Here is a 19,526-nt window from a genome sequence, read left to right as displayed (position 1 = left end):
TTCAGTCTGTCTGTTGGGCTGTTAAAAATAGGTAATTATTTTCAGTAGTTCTCCTAGTGCACCTGTTGAGAAGGTCGCAGCAACTCTTAACAACATGTAAATAGCTTTAGACAAAGTTAGTTCAGCTTAGCACCTATGCTTCAAAAGGGCAATTATTTAGCCAGGCTTTAGCTTTTCACGTAGATAACAAAAAAACCCAAAACAAGGTGTAACATGTAGAGTACCGATCTTTAGAGGTCCACTTTAGACAACTGGCCACTTCAGGCTTTAACACATGTGAGTGATATCAATATTTTCATCTGGTCTGACTCTCTAAAGTGTACTCTCTCACATAGAAAACAGTTCGCCCTGAGCTGAGTGATCTAAAGAGGTTGAAGCTCCACAAACACTTGTAGCGTAAAGAAGCTTTATTACTTGACCGGTGTTTCAGTATGTGACCCTCGTCGGTATAATCAAAAACGACATCGCAGACGGCACTTTAAATAGGAGGAAAGAAAAAATCTATCCACCAGACTGTACGTATGCTCTGAAATTTTTCTTGCAATTTATTTTTTTATGGCCGAACTAAATGTGTTTGCTTTCTAGCATTCTGTGTTTCTGTTGGTTGTGCAAACATGGGTCGTAGCAACACGGTGGTGAAGCGGTTAGCACCGTTGCCTCACATCAAGGTTTCAGGTTCAAACAACCTCTCTGTGTCTCAATGGGTTTCCTCCCACAATCCAAAAACACACGTTAGGTTAAGTTGGTATTTCTGAATTCAAGCCAAGAGTCTGAGGTAGATGAAGTGTACGAAGGTGACATTTAACCATACAGAGACCTTTCAGTGGTCAGCAAATAATTACACCACATTGTTTTGCTTGATGAACAGCAGAAATGAGGAGTTGTGCAGTGTTGTCATGTGGTATGTGAAGGGCCTTTAAGTGAACTTCCCAGGAGCCCATAGACTGTATATAAAAGATGGACGTATCTACTGTGGCTAGCAAATTCTCACTGTGAATCTTCAAGATCAGCATTGTAACTGCAGCCGTCTTAGGTTTTTGAAACAAAATGTCAAAGAAAACCCGGGAAATGCCCTTGTGACCATATTTGCAAATTTAGTATCATGTTGTATTCAATGTTTGACTCTCAGGAAAATGTTGATTGAAGTCACAGGTTAAGGTACCCAAGAGCTGTTTTCCTGCTAACTTCTATACAACCACACTTTTCTTTCAAGCAGAGGAGTCTGCCCCTGCTGGCACAGCCGGGCTGAGGAACGCGAAAGGTGACCTTCGGCATTCTTATACGATGCGTCGGGTTATGGATGAAATCATGTAGAATGGCGCTCCCGCGGTAATACACGCTCCAGCCATGTATTCCAGCCCTAACCATAACCTTATCCCTAACCTTAACCAGCACTGTAATGACATTAAATACTGTTTTCCAAAGCGATTTTTATATGAAATCTTCATTATTTTAAAGGACAAGCAACACAATAAGAGTTGAGAGGCATCATCATCATTTCACAAGCTGTAGATTCTACATGTGTAGATTCGATCCAAACGGTTCTCACGTTTCATCATTTTTCCGATCTCGTAATATAGGGACGTGTTGTTGAAGAGTAATATTTCAGCGATTTGTCACCCAGCATAAAATGTTACGCTTTGGGAGTGAGAACGTGTGGCTTTTCAAGTGATTTTTTTATTTAATTACTTGACTTTAATTATAATTAAAGTTTGAGGAAGTTTAAGGAGTTATGTTAAATTATTGTAATCTCCTTGTTGACCAAAAAATATTTTTAAATACTTTGAGAAAAAAGAGAAAGATCAAACTTGGTTTTTTTTGGCCTCCTACGAGGTAAAACTTCCTTGTAGTGTTTAGAGGAAAGGCAGAAAACAGCTTTACAAAGCCATAGAGCTAAGAGGCAGACATGCCTTGTTTAAAGTCTTCTTATTAAATTGTCTGTGTTTGTCATCTTTCTGCGGTAGTGACTTCAGAAACAGGCTCAGCGATGGGCTCGGTGCTGTTTCTTGTGAGTTGACAGCTCGTAACGATGAGTGACAGGTGTCGGTGTGCGAACTTGTTCAGCTTAGTGTCAGGAGGACGGCAATAAGTGCAGACTTTGTCGACTCGAGGCAAACTGTCTGATTTTGTTGTCTCTCTAGTTTCATCACACATGTACATAACTATTTTATGGACTCGTTTAATAGTCCTGATGAGAAAATGACACTTAACGACAGGGGGTTTACTGTGTGCGAAGGAAACCAGGCAGGTATTTGCGCACCTCTGAACTTGCCGACTGTGCAAGCATGCCTTCCGGGTCCCAGTTGTTTCTCTGTTTTAATACAGACAGTGGTAACCAGAGTAAAAGTATTTACCTTCATTCAAACACGATTCAAATGAGTATCACGCACAGAGCAAATGAATTCAGTTCATCTCTGTACCACACTAAGAAAACCTTTAAAAGTCTGATGTGTTCAGAGGGAAAGTGAGAGTATAACTTTTTTTTCTCGGTGCAGAAATGGCATTTTGGTGTGCAGCTGGGTTTTTTGTGCACGAATATAATCAGACAATTTCAGGGTCGAATGAACGCAGAATATTGGAGGATCTTCATTGTTTTGCACTTTACTTGTAAAAAAAACACACACACAAAACACAAACATTACTTGTCTCTATTTCAGCAGAGAGAATCTGACTGGTCACCGTTTTCCTCTCATACACTTTACCGAGCTGCTCTCAAGCTGTTTTGGATTTTAGCTGTCTGATTTATGCTTCCACACATACGCTTGTGCGTTTACCTCTGCCTGAACTCCGAGAGGTCTGAAATGTAAATTTGAATGCCAGAAAAACTGAGCAACACCTCATTTTCAGTCGGGCCGTGGCAGCCTCTTCTTCCCTGCAGCCCTTTGGCTCTAACCCCTCATCGCAGCCCATTGAGACACTTCGCCTGGCACCCCCCCCTCCCATCCCCCTCTTGAACATTTTGTCTCCATGGCAATGTTTTGAATGAGATTTAGGGCAGGAAAGGTTGTTGTTGTTGTTGTTTTTTTCCCAAGGGAGCTGAAAAATTAGCAGAACTCTATAGGAACTGCTGTCCTTGTGTGTTTAGGCGAGCACTAAGTGGTGCTGATAAATGTCAGTATAAATAGTATAAATGTATGCAAACAGGAGGCGCTGCAAAGCATTCGGAATAATAAGCATTTTCATTTTCTGTCCTAATAATTCGTTTTGTGTTGCAGGTGACCAGATTAGCCATTCTTAGAAAGCAATTGAAAATGTGCCTTTGGTGTTTCTCTTTTGCAGTCACCTCTTTGGAGCCTATTATTGGCCAGTATGGGGAAATGCTCAAGATCCCATGCAACAGTGGAGCCATAAAGGCAGAAGACATCGCCATCACTAAATGGAAATATGTAAGTCACCCTGGAGATCAGTTGTTCTCAAAATGGCAAAGTAGGTCTAAGGCCCACTTACTGTGTCTGAAGTCGAACCACGCCCAGTCTGAGTGCATTAGACCATGCATCTGTCCCTCCATATGACACTGCATGAACAGTGCATGCTTTTATTGTGAACACGAAGCCAGTGCCATATGCGAGCGACACATAACAAGCGCGCTCTGCTCTCCAGGACAAAGGGGATGGAGTTCCAGGATACCTGCTGGTCAAGCAGAAAAACCAGAATGTCTCAATCAGCGCCACTGATGAATACAAGGTCCGTGTGAGCATGGACAAAAACTCCAGCCTGCTGATCTCTGCCGCCAAGCTCAGTGACCAGCGGACTTTCACTTGCATGGTGGTGACCGGCGGAGACGTGTTCGAATACCCAGTTAATGTCCTAATTCACAGTGAGTCTGAATTAGCTGGAAAATTGTCAAAATGCTCTCGTTCAAGTGCTGTGACTGACACAAGCAACACCCAGCCTTTCCATTCACACTGTTTTTTTCCCTCAACTACAGAGTTGCCGGCAAAGTTGGAGATTCATGAAAAAGCAGAGGAGCTAGAGATTGGAAGACTTACTAAGGTGGAGTTTTTAATGATAAACATTTTGATGCCTACATTATTTTAAGCAATGAGTCATGAAGGGAAATCCCTTACTTGAGCTAACGTATCTTGAGGCCTAACAGAGATGGTGCCTGTTATTGTAGTAATGACTTCTTTGAAGTGATTCTCATGAATTAGTAAAGAGTAGAAATCTCGCTTGTGCTACAATTAAAAGACCCAAAGGATTTGAGGGGCTTTACAAATGCTTTAGGCATTTCATGGTCTATTGCATGGAAAACTGTTTAGTCCTCAAATACCAGAGTGGCATTAACAAAAAGCTCATTTTCTCATATGTTTGGTCACTTAAAAATAGTCATGAAATGCATTTTTTTTATTCATCCTTTGAGTGCTTTTCTTGCCTGTTTCCCTTTTTTTGCTTTGCAGCTTGGAAATTGTGTTGCAAAAGATGCCAACCCACCTGCAAACATCATATGGTTCAAGAACAATAAACCTCTGGAGGCTGATGGGAAAGGTGAGTGTTCACCATCCCTTTTGTTGTCTTTGAGTTCTAAAAAAAATATTTGACATTTATAAATATTGCATACACAGATGGTTTTATTCTCTCTGACAGGGACAGTTGCTGTAAATTATTCTGCTGTGATGAATTGTGCTGCACTCTCATGACGGCGCAGCTCATGACTGTGTGCAGTGTTTTGGTCATTGCACATTTTTTTCCTTGTTAAAGTTTTCAGACAGTGCTTGTTTGTTTTTTGTCTAGGGATTTCCATCAAAGTTTCTGTTGTGGTAGAATCTAGTACCGGCCTCTCGACCACTACCTCCACACTCGAGTATTCTGCAATGAAGGAAGACACAGGCGCCAAGTTCGAATGCCGTGCTGACGGTCTACCGCTGGAATCCTCTTCCATGAACTTTACTATTACCTGTGAGTCGTTGAGCATACTTTGTCTAAAACCTTTTATTTTGCTTTTGTTTTTTTTACCTGTAAATTCAAAGAAAGGGTTTAAAATGCAAGATGATTATCATGAAATCTCCAAAAGTTTACGCTCTGTCTAAACTACATGCCATATCCTGAAAACGACACCCACTCTAACACCCACAATATTCTCGGTAAAGTCTCGGTAATCCACTGCCTGTAGCAGGACAAAACTATAAAATGTGCTTGTATCAGAGGATTGTTTTAGCACCTCATTTGTAATTAACTGTTGCAGAGATATTTGTAGCAAGCTGCTGTAGCCAAGGAACAACATAATAATGCTGCTTAAAACTCTGTGAATTATCCACAATATACTATAACACAAACTATATACATGGAGCTTAACTTACAACAAGGACCTTCACTCTATGCAAAGTAAGGAGAGCCATGAAAATTCTCCCCTCTGCTGTGGTTGGAAAATTATGACCAGCTATGGCCAGACAGTTAAGCAGTGAAAAAAGATTTGGGATGCAGTACTGTGCAGACTCGTGCTGCCCCCCATTATTCTGTATTTTGCTTACAAGCAGTGGGTTGCTTGTTGACTCATTTTCAGTCAAAAAATGCCAACGATAACACAGTATGACATTATTGTGCCAACAGAGCAATACTCAGAGAGCTACTAGCTGGAAACTTGGTATATAATGGCTTGGTGTGCAGTGTGTCCTAAAAAAAAATTGAGGAAAGTGGACAAGTGGCAGCCAAAATGAGAGGTAACAGGCATAAAAAAAACCCCATCTATAGCAGATGAACAGTGTGTGAAAGTCATGCCTTTAAGAAACAGGCAAGTATGAGAGAGCAAACAGATGTCTGGCTCTTCGGTCAAGTCATTCTTAAGGAAGAGAGAAAAAGCTGAGGTGTGCCAAATTAAAGAAGAAGACCAAAACCAGCGGCAACAGATCTAATGAAGCGATTTAAAATGTTTGGTTCAAATCATTGTCAGTGTGTACAGAGGAGGTCAGGAGCCATCTGTAAAACACAGTGGATCTCAAACACACTGCCAATGCAGTAAAAACCATACCTGGATAGAAAAACACACACTATCCATCATGGATTGGCCTCCCCAGATTCTCCGGACTTCAACATCATTGAAGCAGTGTTGGATCATTTTGACAGAGAACGGAACAAAAGGCAGCCAACATCCAAAGAAAACCTTTGAATGTCATTCAGGAGCTATTCCTGAAGACTATTTAAAGAAATTAGAAGAAAGTTTACCTTGAGATTTCAGGCTATGTTGAAGAATAAAGGTGGCCATAGCAATTGGTGACTTTTAAGCTCATTAGTATTGTACAAACTCTGTTTTTGGCGTAAGTACTGCTTTTCTATTCAGTTTTGCAAGTTTCAATAAATCGCTGCCCTTATTTGCCATTTTTCTAGCAGAACACAAAGAAAGGTGGACCTTTATGCAGTACTGTGATTTGGTGCAAACTTGAAGGAAGAAGGTGCTGTGTGAATGTATATAAAGTTTTAAAGAGGACATACAACTGGGCGTTTTTTTCCTCTGTGGCTACACGGTTTTATTTCAGGTTATTTCGTTTAAGATTCTCCTCACTGACGTCTGTGTTTCCTCCACCGCGATGAGAATTACAAACATGTTTTATTCACATTTTTTAAGTAGTGACACAAATGAATCAGTGATGCTGTTTTCTTTTCTAAACATCAATAATTAAAGTACGTGTCTGTTGATGAAACTTTGCTGTTGATGAAATGTTGCTTTTTGGTGAGAAAACAGCTTATTTAATATGGCATGACTAGAATTTCAAAATGGAGTGAAAGAGAATAAAAGTGTCCCTTTTTAATTGAAGTCAAGCTTCTTGCACATCACACGCGTAACACAGCAGCAGCTCGTGATCCACAAAAAGACCAAGAGACGTTTTACAACTGTAATCAGACGGTGCCTGTGGTTCTTGCGAGTGCATTAACATTTTTTTTTCTATAATTCTCTTCTTCCAGTCGAGACAGACACGGGTAACGGCACCTTTTGATGGCGAAAGTTGAAAAATGAGGTGTGGATTCTGAGATTTATACAGAGTGCAGCATTAAATATTGAAGTTGCCTGCTCAATACGGCCCAGAGTAGAACTTATCAGTGCTGGAACATTTTCTTTCAAGAAATTCTTGAAAGAGTTTGCCTTAGATGGAGCAGAAACATTGAGCTTTGAAAGGATTGTTTGGTTGAGTGCCTCAGATTATGACTGCAATTCAACCACCTCCTCTGCTGCATTTTGAAGTTGGACATAACCAATAGTGAGGCACAAAGTTAGAGCTCTCTGTAGCGTGCTGACACAGTGGATGAGTGCAGTCCCCATTGCATTCAGCTGGTTGGGGAGCACGCTCCACTTGTTACACCCTCCACCCTCGCCCCTCTGACTTTCTTGCTCCTGTTTTCTGCACAGACTCCACGGAGAACATCATGCTTGAGGTCAGTCCTCAGAAAGAGCTTAAAGAGGGAGACAACTTGACTTTGAAGTGTGTGGCAGATGGTAACCCAGCTCCTACCAGCTTTAACTTTCACCTTAAGGTATCCCATTAAAAGCTTTGAAATTTCCTTCTGTTCATCCAAACTAGTGCTTACTTCATCTAAAATGTATTTATTCAGTCTTTTATCCTCAGCAACGTAAATGAAATGCTGCTGTTTTCACTGTTTTTGCAGGGGGAGCTGGTGACCGTGGAAAACACGGATACCTACACCATCGTGAATGTGTCACGCGACGCCACCGGTGAATACAAATGCTCCCTAATTGATGACACGTCGATGGAAGCGACCAGGAACATCACCGTCACCTGTAAGAAGACAAAAATAATCATTTCTCTAGAAGTAGAAATTACTGCAATTTTACCCCACACATCTGCATCTGTATCCAAATAATTTCCTTTTCTCCCTGCAGTCTTATTTGTTACAAAAGTCCTAATATCTCTCTTTGCAAGACTGTCTTCTTCTGATTTGGGGAGAAATTGTTGTGTCAGCCGCACTGTTTCTAATAAGCTGAATCTGCAGGGCTGTGAGCCAAGCGCAGAGTTATATGGTTAACAACAGAAATGTTTTGACCCTTAACAGGCCTCTGAACCATCTTTCTGCCATCCTCTCCTCTTTTCAGACCTAGACATCAATTTAAGCCCCTCTGGGAATATTGTCAAGCGCGCTGGCGAAGCCTTGAATCTGAGTCTTCAGATTGATTCTTCCGGAAAGGCAGAGGTCTCCTGGACAAAGGTAGAAGAGATCTTTTATATAACAAAGCTCCAATCATTGGGGTTTGTGCTTGTTATTGACAGCGCCAATATTCTCTTGGATTTATTTCAGAATAATGCGAAACTGGACAAAAAGCCCGACTTTACCAAGCTCGGTTACTCGGACTCTGGTCGCTATGAGTGGACGGTGACAGTTGGACACATCACCCGGACAGCTTCTTTTGATCTTACTGTCGAAGGTAAGGGTTTGAAGAAAAGTCTTACGCAGGGAGAGAAAACTGGTACCACTCTGTCTCAAATTTGAAGTTAGTTAAGGTATGCAGCCAACAGGCAGTTTGTAAAGTTTAAGAATGGATGGAACAGCCTGACTTTGTCTAAGGGTAAAAACTATCAGCTTAAAGCTAACGCATTAATTAAATATGCGTTGTTGTTTTTTAATTCAAATAAAAATCAGTGGTTAAAAAAGTTCTTTTAACGGTTTGATCAGACTCCAGATGGTTACTCGCAGCCACATCTTGCTTTTACACTTTATTTTCTGTACAAATTTTGAAAAATAAACAAGACAGAGCATGCTAATTGCTGATTTTTGGAGGCACTAGTGGGATTATTTTCCTTTGGACTGGCTTGCTGATTTTCTTTACTTCTAGTTTTCAGCCTTATCGCTAATGACTCTAGACTCATAGGGACATGAGAGTGGTATTCATCTTCTCATCTAACTCATGGCAGGACAGCGATTTCTCTAAGAAATTCCTTTCCTCAGTCATATTTAGATGTGCCGGTGGATCAGATTAAACCACGATAAATCGAGCTTTATAACACGTGTTCCCTTACAGGTCCTGCAGTTGTAAAGAGCCTGTTCAAAAATCGCAGTAATGACGGCCAACATAAAGTCTTGACTTGTGAGGCTGAAGGCTCTCCAAAGCCAGCTGTTTCCTGGAGCATTAATGGCACCGTGGTATGTACCCTTTACGTGCTTGGAAGTTTACCTATTATCAGAATTGCAGGAAATTTATCCTTGGATAATTGTTGCAGTTTCTGAAGGTCATATCCATTAATTCTTCCTAACAGTACATAAAAGATTTGTTTTATGTGTTCGCTCCTCCTGTGCTGGCTAGGGATGGGTATTGATAAGATTTTCACGACTCCGATTCCATTTTCGATTCTGTTTAACGATTCGATTCTTTATCGATTCTTTTTAAAAAAGGAGAACACACAGGTCGAATAGCTTAGAACTTTGTTTTATATCTTCTCTTTGAACAAGATAGAAATTTAGGAGTAACATGACCTTACAAACCCAGCAGTGAGATCTTAAGAGATCCACAGCCTACGGCTCTTCAATGGGGTGTCAGGGTCCCCAGGAAAAAAAATTGTGAATGTAAAATAATAAAATAAATATTCTTCTGTAGCAATAACAAAGTATTACATAAATTATTCTGTAGCAATTACACAAGAATATCTAGTAATGTCCCTGCCTACAATTAAACACATTCACTTACTGAAAATCGAGGGCATCTGCTGTGGCAAATGGGTGCAAGCCTTTTACCACAAACTTAGTCACTGCTCGGTGACATTCGTCTATCCTGGCCTGAAAGGAGACGCTACGGGTAGACTGCAGCGAGAACTGCCAGCATCTGAGCCAACCAGACTCTGTCTGTCTCTCTCATCATGGTCACCTAAATGCACAGTAATGGCAGGTTTTGTAATAAGGCAGATCGCGCTAACATAATATGCACTGTTAGTTGATTATTTACCTGCCGCATTAACGGGAGAGGACGTGCAAACGCTACCGCTGCTGCTGGGTTGAGATTCACGAGTCCGGAGCGGAATTAAAAACACGACATTCATTTAAGGTTATCGTGTGTTTTGTAAGCAAATGCTTTTGCATATTCGTAGTGTTTCCTCCCTTAAATGAAATCTCCACTTTGCAAGTACTGCAAGTTGACAAACTTTTGAGCGTTTGAGCCGCTTAGGCGCCCTGCCAGGTAAATGACGTTCCGCAACGTGGTGACATCATTCGGGGCGACTGGAATCGATAAGGGAATCGTTTGCAAAAACGGCACACAATTCCAACCGGTTTTCGATACCCATCCCTAGTGCTGGCACAAAAGAAAATCCTCAGAAAAAAAACTGTGTCAGACTTAAAGAGCCATGAAAGGAAAAATACTGTATTATTAGAAAACATGCATTAGCGCCACGCTTACAGTTGTGTGAAGTCTTCAGTTTATTGTCCCATCAGAACAAACTACAAGTGTTTTTTTTTTCCCAAGATAAATGCAGGCAGTTATTGCTTCTGTTGTGGCGAAGATTGCTCTGTGGCTGGTGATGACATACATCTCAGAGGCTTCACAAGATTCTGTGAATTTGAACACAGCTAAAAGCAGGTCCTTCGGGATCGATGTATACCGTTAACAAAATCAAATCTTGTGAAATGGTGAAAATATCAATGTACCTTCTGGTACTCAAGGTAAACTTGTTTATGGAATCTACACCAGGGTCATGAGGGAGATGTGTTTGTTTTTACACAGTGCGAGCATAGCTGCTGTCAGCACATTGCAAATTCAGGGCTTCTTTTTAGTAGAAAACCAAACATTTTGCTTGTTGGGTGGCTACAAGTCATTCTTGAGAGTGTTCTCGACTTGGTTATGAAGTTGAGAAAGCTTTTTTTAAACAAGGAAAGACTTTGCAGTCATCCACTTTAGTTATGTTCCTTCTTGTTTTAAGAATGTAGCCAACTGTTGAGTTTGCCACTTGTAAAGTTTTTGCTATCGCTCAGATAGGTATGTTTTGGGGGTTTTTTTCATCTCTTTGGACCGCATTTAGAGACTGCCAGGGGAAACTTAGGAAATGCAACACTTGGAATCATCCCCAGATCTTTCATCTGCTTAATTTGTCATGGAATAACAAGGGAATGGGTCTCATTTGGCTGTGAAACTGCTCATCATTCAATTGCCTGTACAGACTATTCCCCCAAAAACATCAACTTGTTTTGTTTGTTTAATTTATCATGAGATTATAATTTTAATACTGAAATCGGTCAAGTGGATGAGTTCTTATATAGCGCTTTTCTACTCAACCTGAGTAGGGCTGTTCGATATAATGATATATATCGGATGACGATATAAAAACGTCTATAGTTTCATTTTACACTATCGTTTGTTTCGTGGTGTCGCAAAATAAACTGTTTACGGCAATATTTTTTCATTGTTTTGGTGATCACTGTAGTGGCTATATTAATTTCTTAAAGTTCTCTCTTTCTCTTATATTTAATATAACCACACTACAGACAGACAAGCACCTGTTTTTATGCATTGTGGTTAGCAACAACGACGGTAACAGCATCGCGCGTCCGCTTGTTTATGTTCCACATAAACCTTTCACAATAAAGCTCAAGATCCTCTTGAGACTTTTCAAAATAAACTGAATCACGTGAAAGAGCAGATTATTTACGGATGAGAATTAAAAAAGAGCCGACAGGTGCTAAAAAAATAAACCTTAGACTTAAACGTTAGAACAGGCTTTTCCCCGCAGCACGCCGTGTAATAAATACTCACAAAGAAAACGGCGGCCTTTACAACTTATGCCTAAAAATGTATCGTTTCATGCATCGGTTAAAACACTCGACTCCAGGTACATGACGCGCAGCTGGAAACACTTCCCGCAAGACGAGCTGCCCGAGATTCACAGAATTTACAGAAAATGTTATATTTTTGTGATTTATATCGTTATCGGGACGATAGATGTCTTACATCGGGATATGAGCTTTTGGTCATATCGCACAGCCCTAAACCTGAGTACTCAAAGTGCTTTTCTATTAAACATTCACATGGATGGATGCATCAGAGAGCAACTTGGGGTTAGTATTTTGCCCAAGGATACTTGGCCAGGGCCAGCCAGGGATCGAACCGCCAACCTTCCAATTAGTAGATGACCACAGTAATAACAGCAGTGAAGATGACTATTGTATCTGTACCTGTATATGAAACTGCTACAGGGTGACGTCTAATTTCAGTCACAGGACAACAGAATTCATCATCATTGTCATCCAGGGTAGTTGGAAACCAGTCATGACAAGGTTACATTTCTCAGTGGCAGCTTACAGAGAAAGTTTCCCCCCATGTGCTTGTTAACGCGCCTGTTTTCAGTCGCAGTTGGGTGTAGCAATTTATTTGTTAAAATAACAAGATGGGTATCGGCTTTAACAAATGACCTCCACACCCCGCCCTCCTCCACCTCAAGACACTCTTGAGACTGCAGCGAGGTTTTCAAGCCATATAAAATCATTCAGAATGTTTTGAGTGTTTCTGTCCCATTTTCCCTTGAAAGCATTACTCCTTTGTTGGTGAATCAATACTGGTTGTCATAGAAATTCATTCTCACAGTGGTCCTCCTATATAACATGGCAACAGGTTTGTGCTGCAGTAACTATTTCATTGACGTCTTTAGATTACAACGTCTGAATGTCCTCTACAAAGTAGCCAATAGATGGTTTATAAGGAGAAATTAGCCCTATCAGGCTTCATTAAGAGCCTCGTAGGGAGCAGATGGTTGTGAATATGGAATAAAAACACAAATAGAGTTGCATGGGTTTAAAACATAGTGGCATTTGTCTTACAGCGAACCTCAGTGTATCACCAGCAGAAACGTGAAGGTGTGGCTAAACAGAGGCTGTGTGCTTAAGCCTCCTACTATTGTCTTTGTCCAGAGACAGCTCTTGCTTTTCTTTACTTTTTCCCTTTTTGCTGCACAGTGAATGAATACCCCCTGTTTTGTGCATGGCAGTTTGCACTGTTAGTATTTTCCCCAGCTGTCACACTTGTGAACTTATCTGGTCCAGGCTGTTGTGGTCAGTGTTTCGAAAGAGTACATTTCTTCATTTTCCCCGAGGCTCAAACACAGTATTTTCCAGCAGCCTGTCACAAGAACAAAAATTGTCTGTTTTTTAAATGGAGCCTCTTTTTTTCTTCTTCTTTGTTTCCACAGTCTACCTGTGTGCGCACTGATAGCAGAGTCACTCAGTGAAGCGGTGTGAATTACACATAAACCTGGGGGTGTGCGCAGGATGGTTGCAGTTCTTCTCAGCCCTTTCAGTCATTGTCTAACCATGAGAGGAACCTTAAAATCTTTAATTTACTCCAAAAAGAAAATACACAGAACTCTGTCAGGAAATAAAAATGCATTTTGAAAGTAACAGATTTCAGCAATTTAATCCCACCGCCCCCCATTCAGCAAAATGTGAAGACTTGAATACGGGATCAGTAATAAGTATTTACAAGAATGCAACATCCTTTTGTATATGCAGAGGATGTGCAAAGGGTGTTGGCAGTTTGTCTTTGTGTCTGGGGTTTTCCTCTGAGACTCAGGAGTCTATATCCCAGAGGCACACACGCTGTTTCTTTGTCATGCAAGGGCTGACTCACTTATTGGTCCAACATCGCCCCCTCATGGTGCAAATCTTCTTCAAATTATCCGGATCAGATGTGCAAATATTAACATTTGTTTCTTCTCTCTCTCTCTCTCTCTCTCTCTCTCGTTACTCAGCTTGGTGAAAGTCCTTTCGTCAGTGGAAAGATTACACACAAGATCAAAGTTGTGCCCTCTGCAAATCTAACTGTCCACTGTACAGTGACCAATAGGCTTGGCAATGATTCCAGAGCTATAAATGTGTCCTCTTGTAAGTACAAAGTCACAATTTGGTCCTTTTACCTCTGTCGGCTTCATTTTTCTTTCATGAAGTCACTAATCTGCCTTCCTAAGTGTTTTCCTACTGTTCTTACTAACTCTTTCCATCTGCATGCTAACTTGACATCATGTTTACATGCTTTGACAAAACGACAATATTGTAGCAGGTATGTACACCAGGGTAAATCCACCCAGTTTGGGATTGTCTGTAGAGTGTGTGGAGTCACGTCGTTGCACACCAATTTGGTGGCCATAAGGGCAATTATTTAAAATCAGTTGTTATTTTAGGATTTATAGTCCACTGATGAGTAAGCAGGAAAAAAAACCACTATTAAATACACAATGTATCAAACATACACAAACACTAGTACGTCTTTCAAGAACTTTATGTATTGGTGGTAGTTGTCTATTAAAGTCCAGCCTTTTTACTCTCACCATCACTGTCAAACTGTAATTAGTGCATGCACTTAGCACTTAGTCCACACTCTTGTCCGACGGTGTCCAAGTGTGTTTATATCACCATTTGTTCTCTCTTGCCTACTCATTCCTGTGTGTTTGGGATGGCATTTCCACATCGTTCTTTTCTCTATCCCCCCCCCCTCGCTCAGTGGGTGTATGTTGGGATGCTGGATTTAATCTGTTCCCTCTTGGAACCTCTTGCATGCAAAGTCGAGTAGATGTAGAGTAGTAATTTTTCAAGCTTGTTTTTTTGTTTTGTTTTTTTCCCCCCTTCATTTCGGTTGGACGTTAATGTTATTTCATATCTGATTTCAGTAATTGAGGAGGTGAGAATGGATAAACAAGGTAAGTTGGCGCGGTCTTCCTTCTTGTAAAGAAACAGTAGAAAGTGGGTTGACAAAAGTCTATGGGGGAATCAAAGGTTGCTCACTAAAAGACGGCTCTTTATCAAATATTTATCTTTAGCGTCACCTTGGACTGTAGAGCAGAAAAAACAATGTTTAGACAGTGCGCTTCTTTTAAATAAATATAGTTATGAAGCAGTAGGAGGAATGGAGCTACCAGCATCCTGACAAGATGCCAACATTGTTCATAGGCCCATTGACGAGATTAAAGTGGCGACTGCTCCCATTAACATTCAAATCAATGAGTCATAATCATGCACAGTGCGGATGTGTCCATTCATCAATGCATTTAATGCACACGAGAGTAATTTTTTTTCTGTCCAGACTGGAGCAGCATACAGAAACATGACACTCACGCCTCTGATATTTCTGTTTTGTCTTTCTTTACAGATCAGTCGGAAGACAGCGACCAAACCAGATTGGTGGTTGGTGTTATAGTGGGTCTCCTCATCGCCACTTTGGTTATAGGACTGGCATACTGGGTTTACTCGAAGAAATCCAAGTAAGAAGCACATTTAAACAAATGCTGCTACATAAAAGTGTTCATAAAATTCACCAACAAGATAAAATGAACATCTTTGTAGACACAATTTTACCTCCATCTGGATCTCCTCATTAATTAGGCAGAGTCTATATTCATGCATCGTGGTTATTCTGATTTGCTAAAACCTCCTTTTCTATTTCCAGTGAAACATATTTTATTTAGATTTAAAAACATTGCATACCTGCACTTTACATGCAGGTATATGTAGTATTCATGTAGCAGAAAGCAATTATGCGCATAACATGATAAAGCTGTGTGTTACATATGCACTCATCAACTTGTTAGGTACACCTTACTAGTACTGGACGCCCTCCTTTGCCTTCAGAACTGTCTTAATTCTTAACAGGGTGCTGGAAACATTCCTCTGAGATTTTAGTCCATATCGACATGACAGCACCATGTAGTTTCTGCCAAGGTGTGCCAAGAAAAATATCTCCCACGTCATTAACCCTCCACCGGCAGCCTGAGCCATTGATACAGGGCAGGATGAATCCATGCTCTGATGTTATTTATGCCAAATTCAGATCGTAACCATCTGAACGGCGCAGCAGGAATTGAGACTCATCAGAGGAGGATACATTTTTTCCAATCATCGGGTTGTTGTTTTCCAATTTTGGTGAGAGTTTACAAACTATAGCCTCAGGTTCCTGATTTTAGCTGGCAGGAATGGCATCCAGCGTGGTCTCCTGCTGCTGTTGCCCATCTGCTTCTACATTAGGCATTTTGTTAATTGAGAGATGCTCTCCTGCATGCCTTGGTTGTAAGAACTGGTTATTTGAGTTACTGTTGTCTTCTTATCAGCTCGAAGTAGCCTGACCATTTTCCTCTGACCTCTGGCATCACCAGGACGTCTTTGCTCAAAGAACTGCACATAACTGGAGATTTTCTCTTTTTTTTTCAAATTTGGGAAAACCTTAGCAGATCAGCAGTTTGTGAAATCAGACCATCTGGCATCAACAACCGAGCCACGTGCAAAGTCACTTTTAAATCACCTTTCCTATTCTGATGCCCGGTTTGGACTTCAGCAGCCATGTCTACATGCCTAAATACATAGACTTGCTGCCATGTGATTGGTTGATTAAATATTTGTATTAACAAGAACCTGAACAGGCATACCTAATGTAGCTTCTGATATGAACTCCTCTTGCCAACAACATGTATAATTCAAAAAGCAGTTCTCTATTGCTGGAATAACACTGTTTGGCATGAGGTTTTTAGTTTATAAACAAATGGATATTTGATTAAATTCTCTGTTTTAAAATATGAGATTTGGACCATATGAGGATACTAAAATAAAAGCAATTAACTCAAAATTCAATTTTCATCCAAGACCAGTTAATAGAAGCAGTAATTTATTCAGCTGTTGATGTACTTGAGTAAATTTTCCAGTTAGTCATAGCTGAGAATTACAAGAAAACTGATGTCGCTCTCAGATCTGTGCAGTAAATATAAAGTTGGACTTAACATTAACACTCAAAGAGACGGAAACAAGTGGCTAATGTGGAAATTTAGTTTACAAGCCAGACGAGCTTTGAGACTATTGAGTCACCGGAGCGTTGTCGGCTTTCACGCACCAGGCGCCTCAGCACTCAGCACTCACTGAGTAGCTGTGGTTTCTAAATGCTTCCACTTTGCAATAATAACACTTGCAGATGATTGTGGAATATCCAGGAGGAAGAAATTTCACAAAGTTGGCGCAACGTGTGTTATACTCACATAACCACACTAAACTTCTTTATAACAAGCTCCTTGAATTCCTTTACAAATATTTATAAAGACATTTTGGACAGGTGCTCTGTTTCATATACCTGTAGAACAGAAACACTTGGATTAAAAGATTAGGAGATGTGGTCGAGTATTTTTGTACAAATAGAGTTTGGACACAGCCAGACTCGCCGTTTCACTATTCATCCTATTCTAACCTTGTATACGAGTAGTATTGATCTTCTGATCTCACTTTTGGCAGTTCCTTCAAATGAATTAACAAATTAAAATACATGTTAAAATAAATAAAAAATCATTGCGGTTAATGTAGGCTTTTAAGGACTATTAAGGGCTTGGGTACCTGGGCAGCGCTCCATTTTGCTTGCTTGTTAATCAGTCTTCCATTTGCCAAATTAAGGCAGTTTGCTCTTGATTGATTGTGAACTATAGTGTAAGTACACAGCAGCTGTAGATGGATAGCTTCCCTTTAGCCTAAGTGGGCAGTTTATACCGTGAGTTATTCTGCACACGTGTAGTAAGCAGTCACACCGTCATATCATCATGCAAGGACCGGTTAATAAACGACTGTTTTAATCGAAACAGGCAAGGAAGCTGGAAGACCGGCGAGAAGGAGTGCGGGTCCTCCGAGGAGGAGAAAAAGCTGGAGGAGAAAGTGGAGGAAAACAGCCAAAAAGCTGAGGTGTAAAGAAACAGCAACTGTTCTTGAAACGGCGATGCGAAAGGTAGAGCAAGACATTTCCACCATGCACATAAAGAGTTTGACGCATAAAAGTTGTACAAAAAAATTAATAAGACATTTTTAATCTTTCCCTTCTAGTGAGAACGTGGAACTTTTGCACATTTCTCTTCACCTCTGTCTTTGGGGAGGGAGGGGGGGAAAGAGTGTACACTGGGATGAAGACCGTTTGGATTTGGTTTCAGGGAGAATTTTACTAAAAACAAACAAAAAAAAAGCATATCCAAACATCTCCCTGAGCCCATCAACCCCTCACTCCTCCCATTCCTAAAAAAAAAAGAAAAAGAAAAAAAAAAAAGAATGGATACTGTATGTGATATACATAGCCTGTCTGCACTACTGATACATGTGTAAACCTGTCTACTATTAGGATTCATGTTTGTTAGAATGGAAATTGGAAAGCTGAGAAAATGGAAAATCACTACTAGACCAGTTGCCTTTGATGTAAGGATGTGTAGGCCTGCGTTAGTCTGTGTTCGACTTTTTCGGCCCTCGGGACATAGCAGGGACCAAGGGACATTACCGCCATAGTTTGGTTTTTTTCTGCTTTGTGTTTTTTTTTAATTTCACCTCATCACACTCAAACAACCTCTGCCTTTGACATCGAGGTCATAAATACATTCACTTCTATCATTATTTCAGTTTGTTCATTCAGGTAAAAAAAAAAAAAAAAAAAAAAGCTGAGAAATTGATAAAATCCTGAAAGGGCTAAGGGTATTAGCATTAGTTTTAGATGTTGTATATCAGCAAGGACATGATGTTTCACAAAGGTGTTTTTTTAATTATTATTATTATTTGATTGTGTGTAACCAGGGGAGAAAATTGCAGAAAATCAGTTAATTTTGCCTCGTCTTTTCGCCAACGTACATTCAGCGTAGCCACCTAACGACACAAGCAGGTAGATTATTGGGAGAATGTATAGCACAGTTTAAACCTTCTTTTATTGGCTGTAGTTTGGCTGCACACGTGTTTTTTGTTTTTGCATGAAAGCAACATAAAGTTCACTTTCATGCTTTTCTTTAAAAAAAAAAAAATAGTAGTAAGGAAAAGGTTGTTTTTATGTAACTCTATAAGTTTGTGCTCCATCAGTGTTGAGGTACGAGTGTTCATTCTGTAGCTGTGGCATACTTCTGTAATCAAAGACACCCAGTGAGCGGGATGTTTGTCTTAAAGTAGCCTTTACGATATGTTTTCCTTCTTTTAAAAATCTACCTGTAACAGCTTAAGTTTGTGATGTGCACTAGGGTTCATGTTTCACGTCGAGTTTGTGTAGAATACGATGGAATACCTGCAGCTGTACATGTCACGGTTTTGGTCCCTTAAGAGCATTTAATGAATTTGAAAAAGCAATGAGGCCAGGATGTAGTTGTGACGTACGTGATTTTACTTTTCCTTTTTGCTATTTATATTGTACAAGACTAAAATATCCTGGTAGGCACATTCAATAATGGTCACATAACTCATGTCTTGGATTTAAACCATTGATAAATTGCTTGCAGACTCTACAAAAAATGTCATTAAGTTCTGAGTCATCGGTAGTTTGCTCTGTGTCTGGTTGAATAATATATTCAGCATGTGAGAATCTCAGACCTCCAAGCTGCTGTTTGTTGCCTACCTTGTGTAAAACCATCTGATTGGAAGATTGACCAAAGAAAGTGAACATTGCCATGCAAGTATTGTAAATATCTGATGTTTGTTTTTGTACTTTTGTTTAAAATAAAGTGTACATTTGGAACAGTTATGTCCACTCAATGTTAATTATGTTGTTATCATTTTTCTCGTTTTTTTTCATCTGGTCATCTTTTGAAATAAAAATCAACACGGTTCGGGTCTTTCTTTTTCATTTC

The 19,526-nt window shown here is 40.2% G+C and overlaps 1 protein-coding gene across 3 annotated transcripts in view; it reads left to right on the top strand.

Annotated features, from left to right (window-relative positions):
* The window catches only part of LOC102799250 (CD166 antigen homolog), a 46,292-nt gene extending 26,789 nt beyond the window's left edge, over positions 1 to 19,503 (top strand). Inside the window, exons 2-16 of one of the 3 annotated variants that reach the window (XM_006801593.3) lie at positions 3,280 to 3,386; positions 3,601 to 3,817; positions 3,929 to 3,993; positions 4,398 to 4,485; positions 4,732 to 4,896; positions 7,340 to 7,464; positions 7,597 to 7,729; positions 8,042 to 8,154; positions 8,245 to 8,371; positions 8,966 to 9,087; positions 13,671 to 13,803; positions 14,586 to 14,615; positions 15,065 to 15,176; positions 17,526 to 17,665; positions 17,761 to 19,503. In XM_006801593.3, coding sequence (XP_006801656.1) covers positions 3,280 to 3,386; positions 3,601 to 3,817; positions 3,929 to 3,993; positions 4,398 to 4,485; positions 4,732 to 4,896; positions 7,340 to 7,464; positions 7,597 to 7,729; positions 8,042 to 8,154; positions 8,245 to 8,371; positions 8,966 to 9,087; positions 13,671 to 13,803; positions 14,586 to 14,615; positions 15,065 to 15,176; positions 17,526 to 17,628 — 1,640 coding nt within the window. In that variant the 3' untranslated portion in view covers positions 17,629 to 17,665; positions 17,761 to 19,503. Of the gene's footprint in view, positions 1 to 3,279; positions 3,387 to 3,600; positions 3,818 to 3,928; positions 3,994 to 4,397; positions 4,486 to 4,731; positions 4,897 to 7,339; positions 7,465 to 7,596; positions 7,730 to 8,041; positions 8,155 to 8,244; positions 8,372 to 8,965; positions 9,088 to 13,670; positions 13,804 to 14,582; positions 14,616 to 15,064; positions 15,177 to 17,525; positions 17,666 to 17,760 lie in introns of all 3 variants that reach the window. The other 2 variants (XM_087851036.1, XM_006801594.3) reach the window with 2 other exon arrangements.
* The last annotated feature ends 23 nt before the right edge of the window (positions 19,504 to 19,526 follow it).

Source organism: Neolamprologus brichardi, chromosome 14 (genome assembly GCF_056152115.1).
Source record: "Neolamprologus brichardi isolate AB-2024 chromosome 14, ASM5615211v1, whole genome shotgun sequence".
In the NCBI taxonomy this organism is placed as follows: Eukaryota; Metazoa; Chordata; class Actinopteri; order Cichliformes; family Cichlidae; genus Neolamprologus; species Neolamprologus brichardi.
This window is presented reverse-complemented; position numbering and strand designations above follow the sequence as displayed.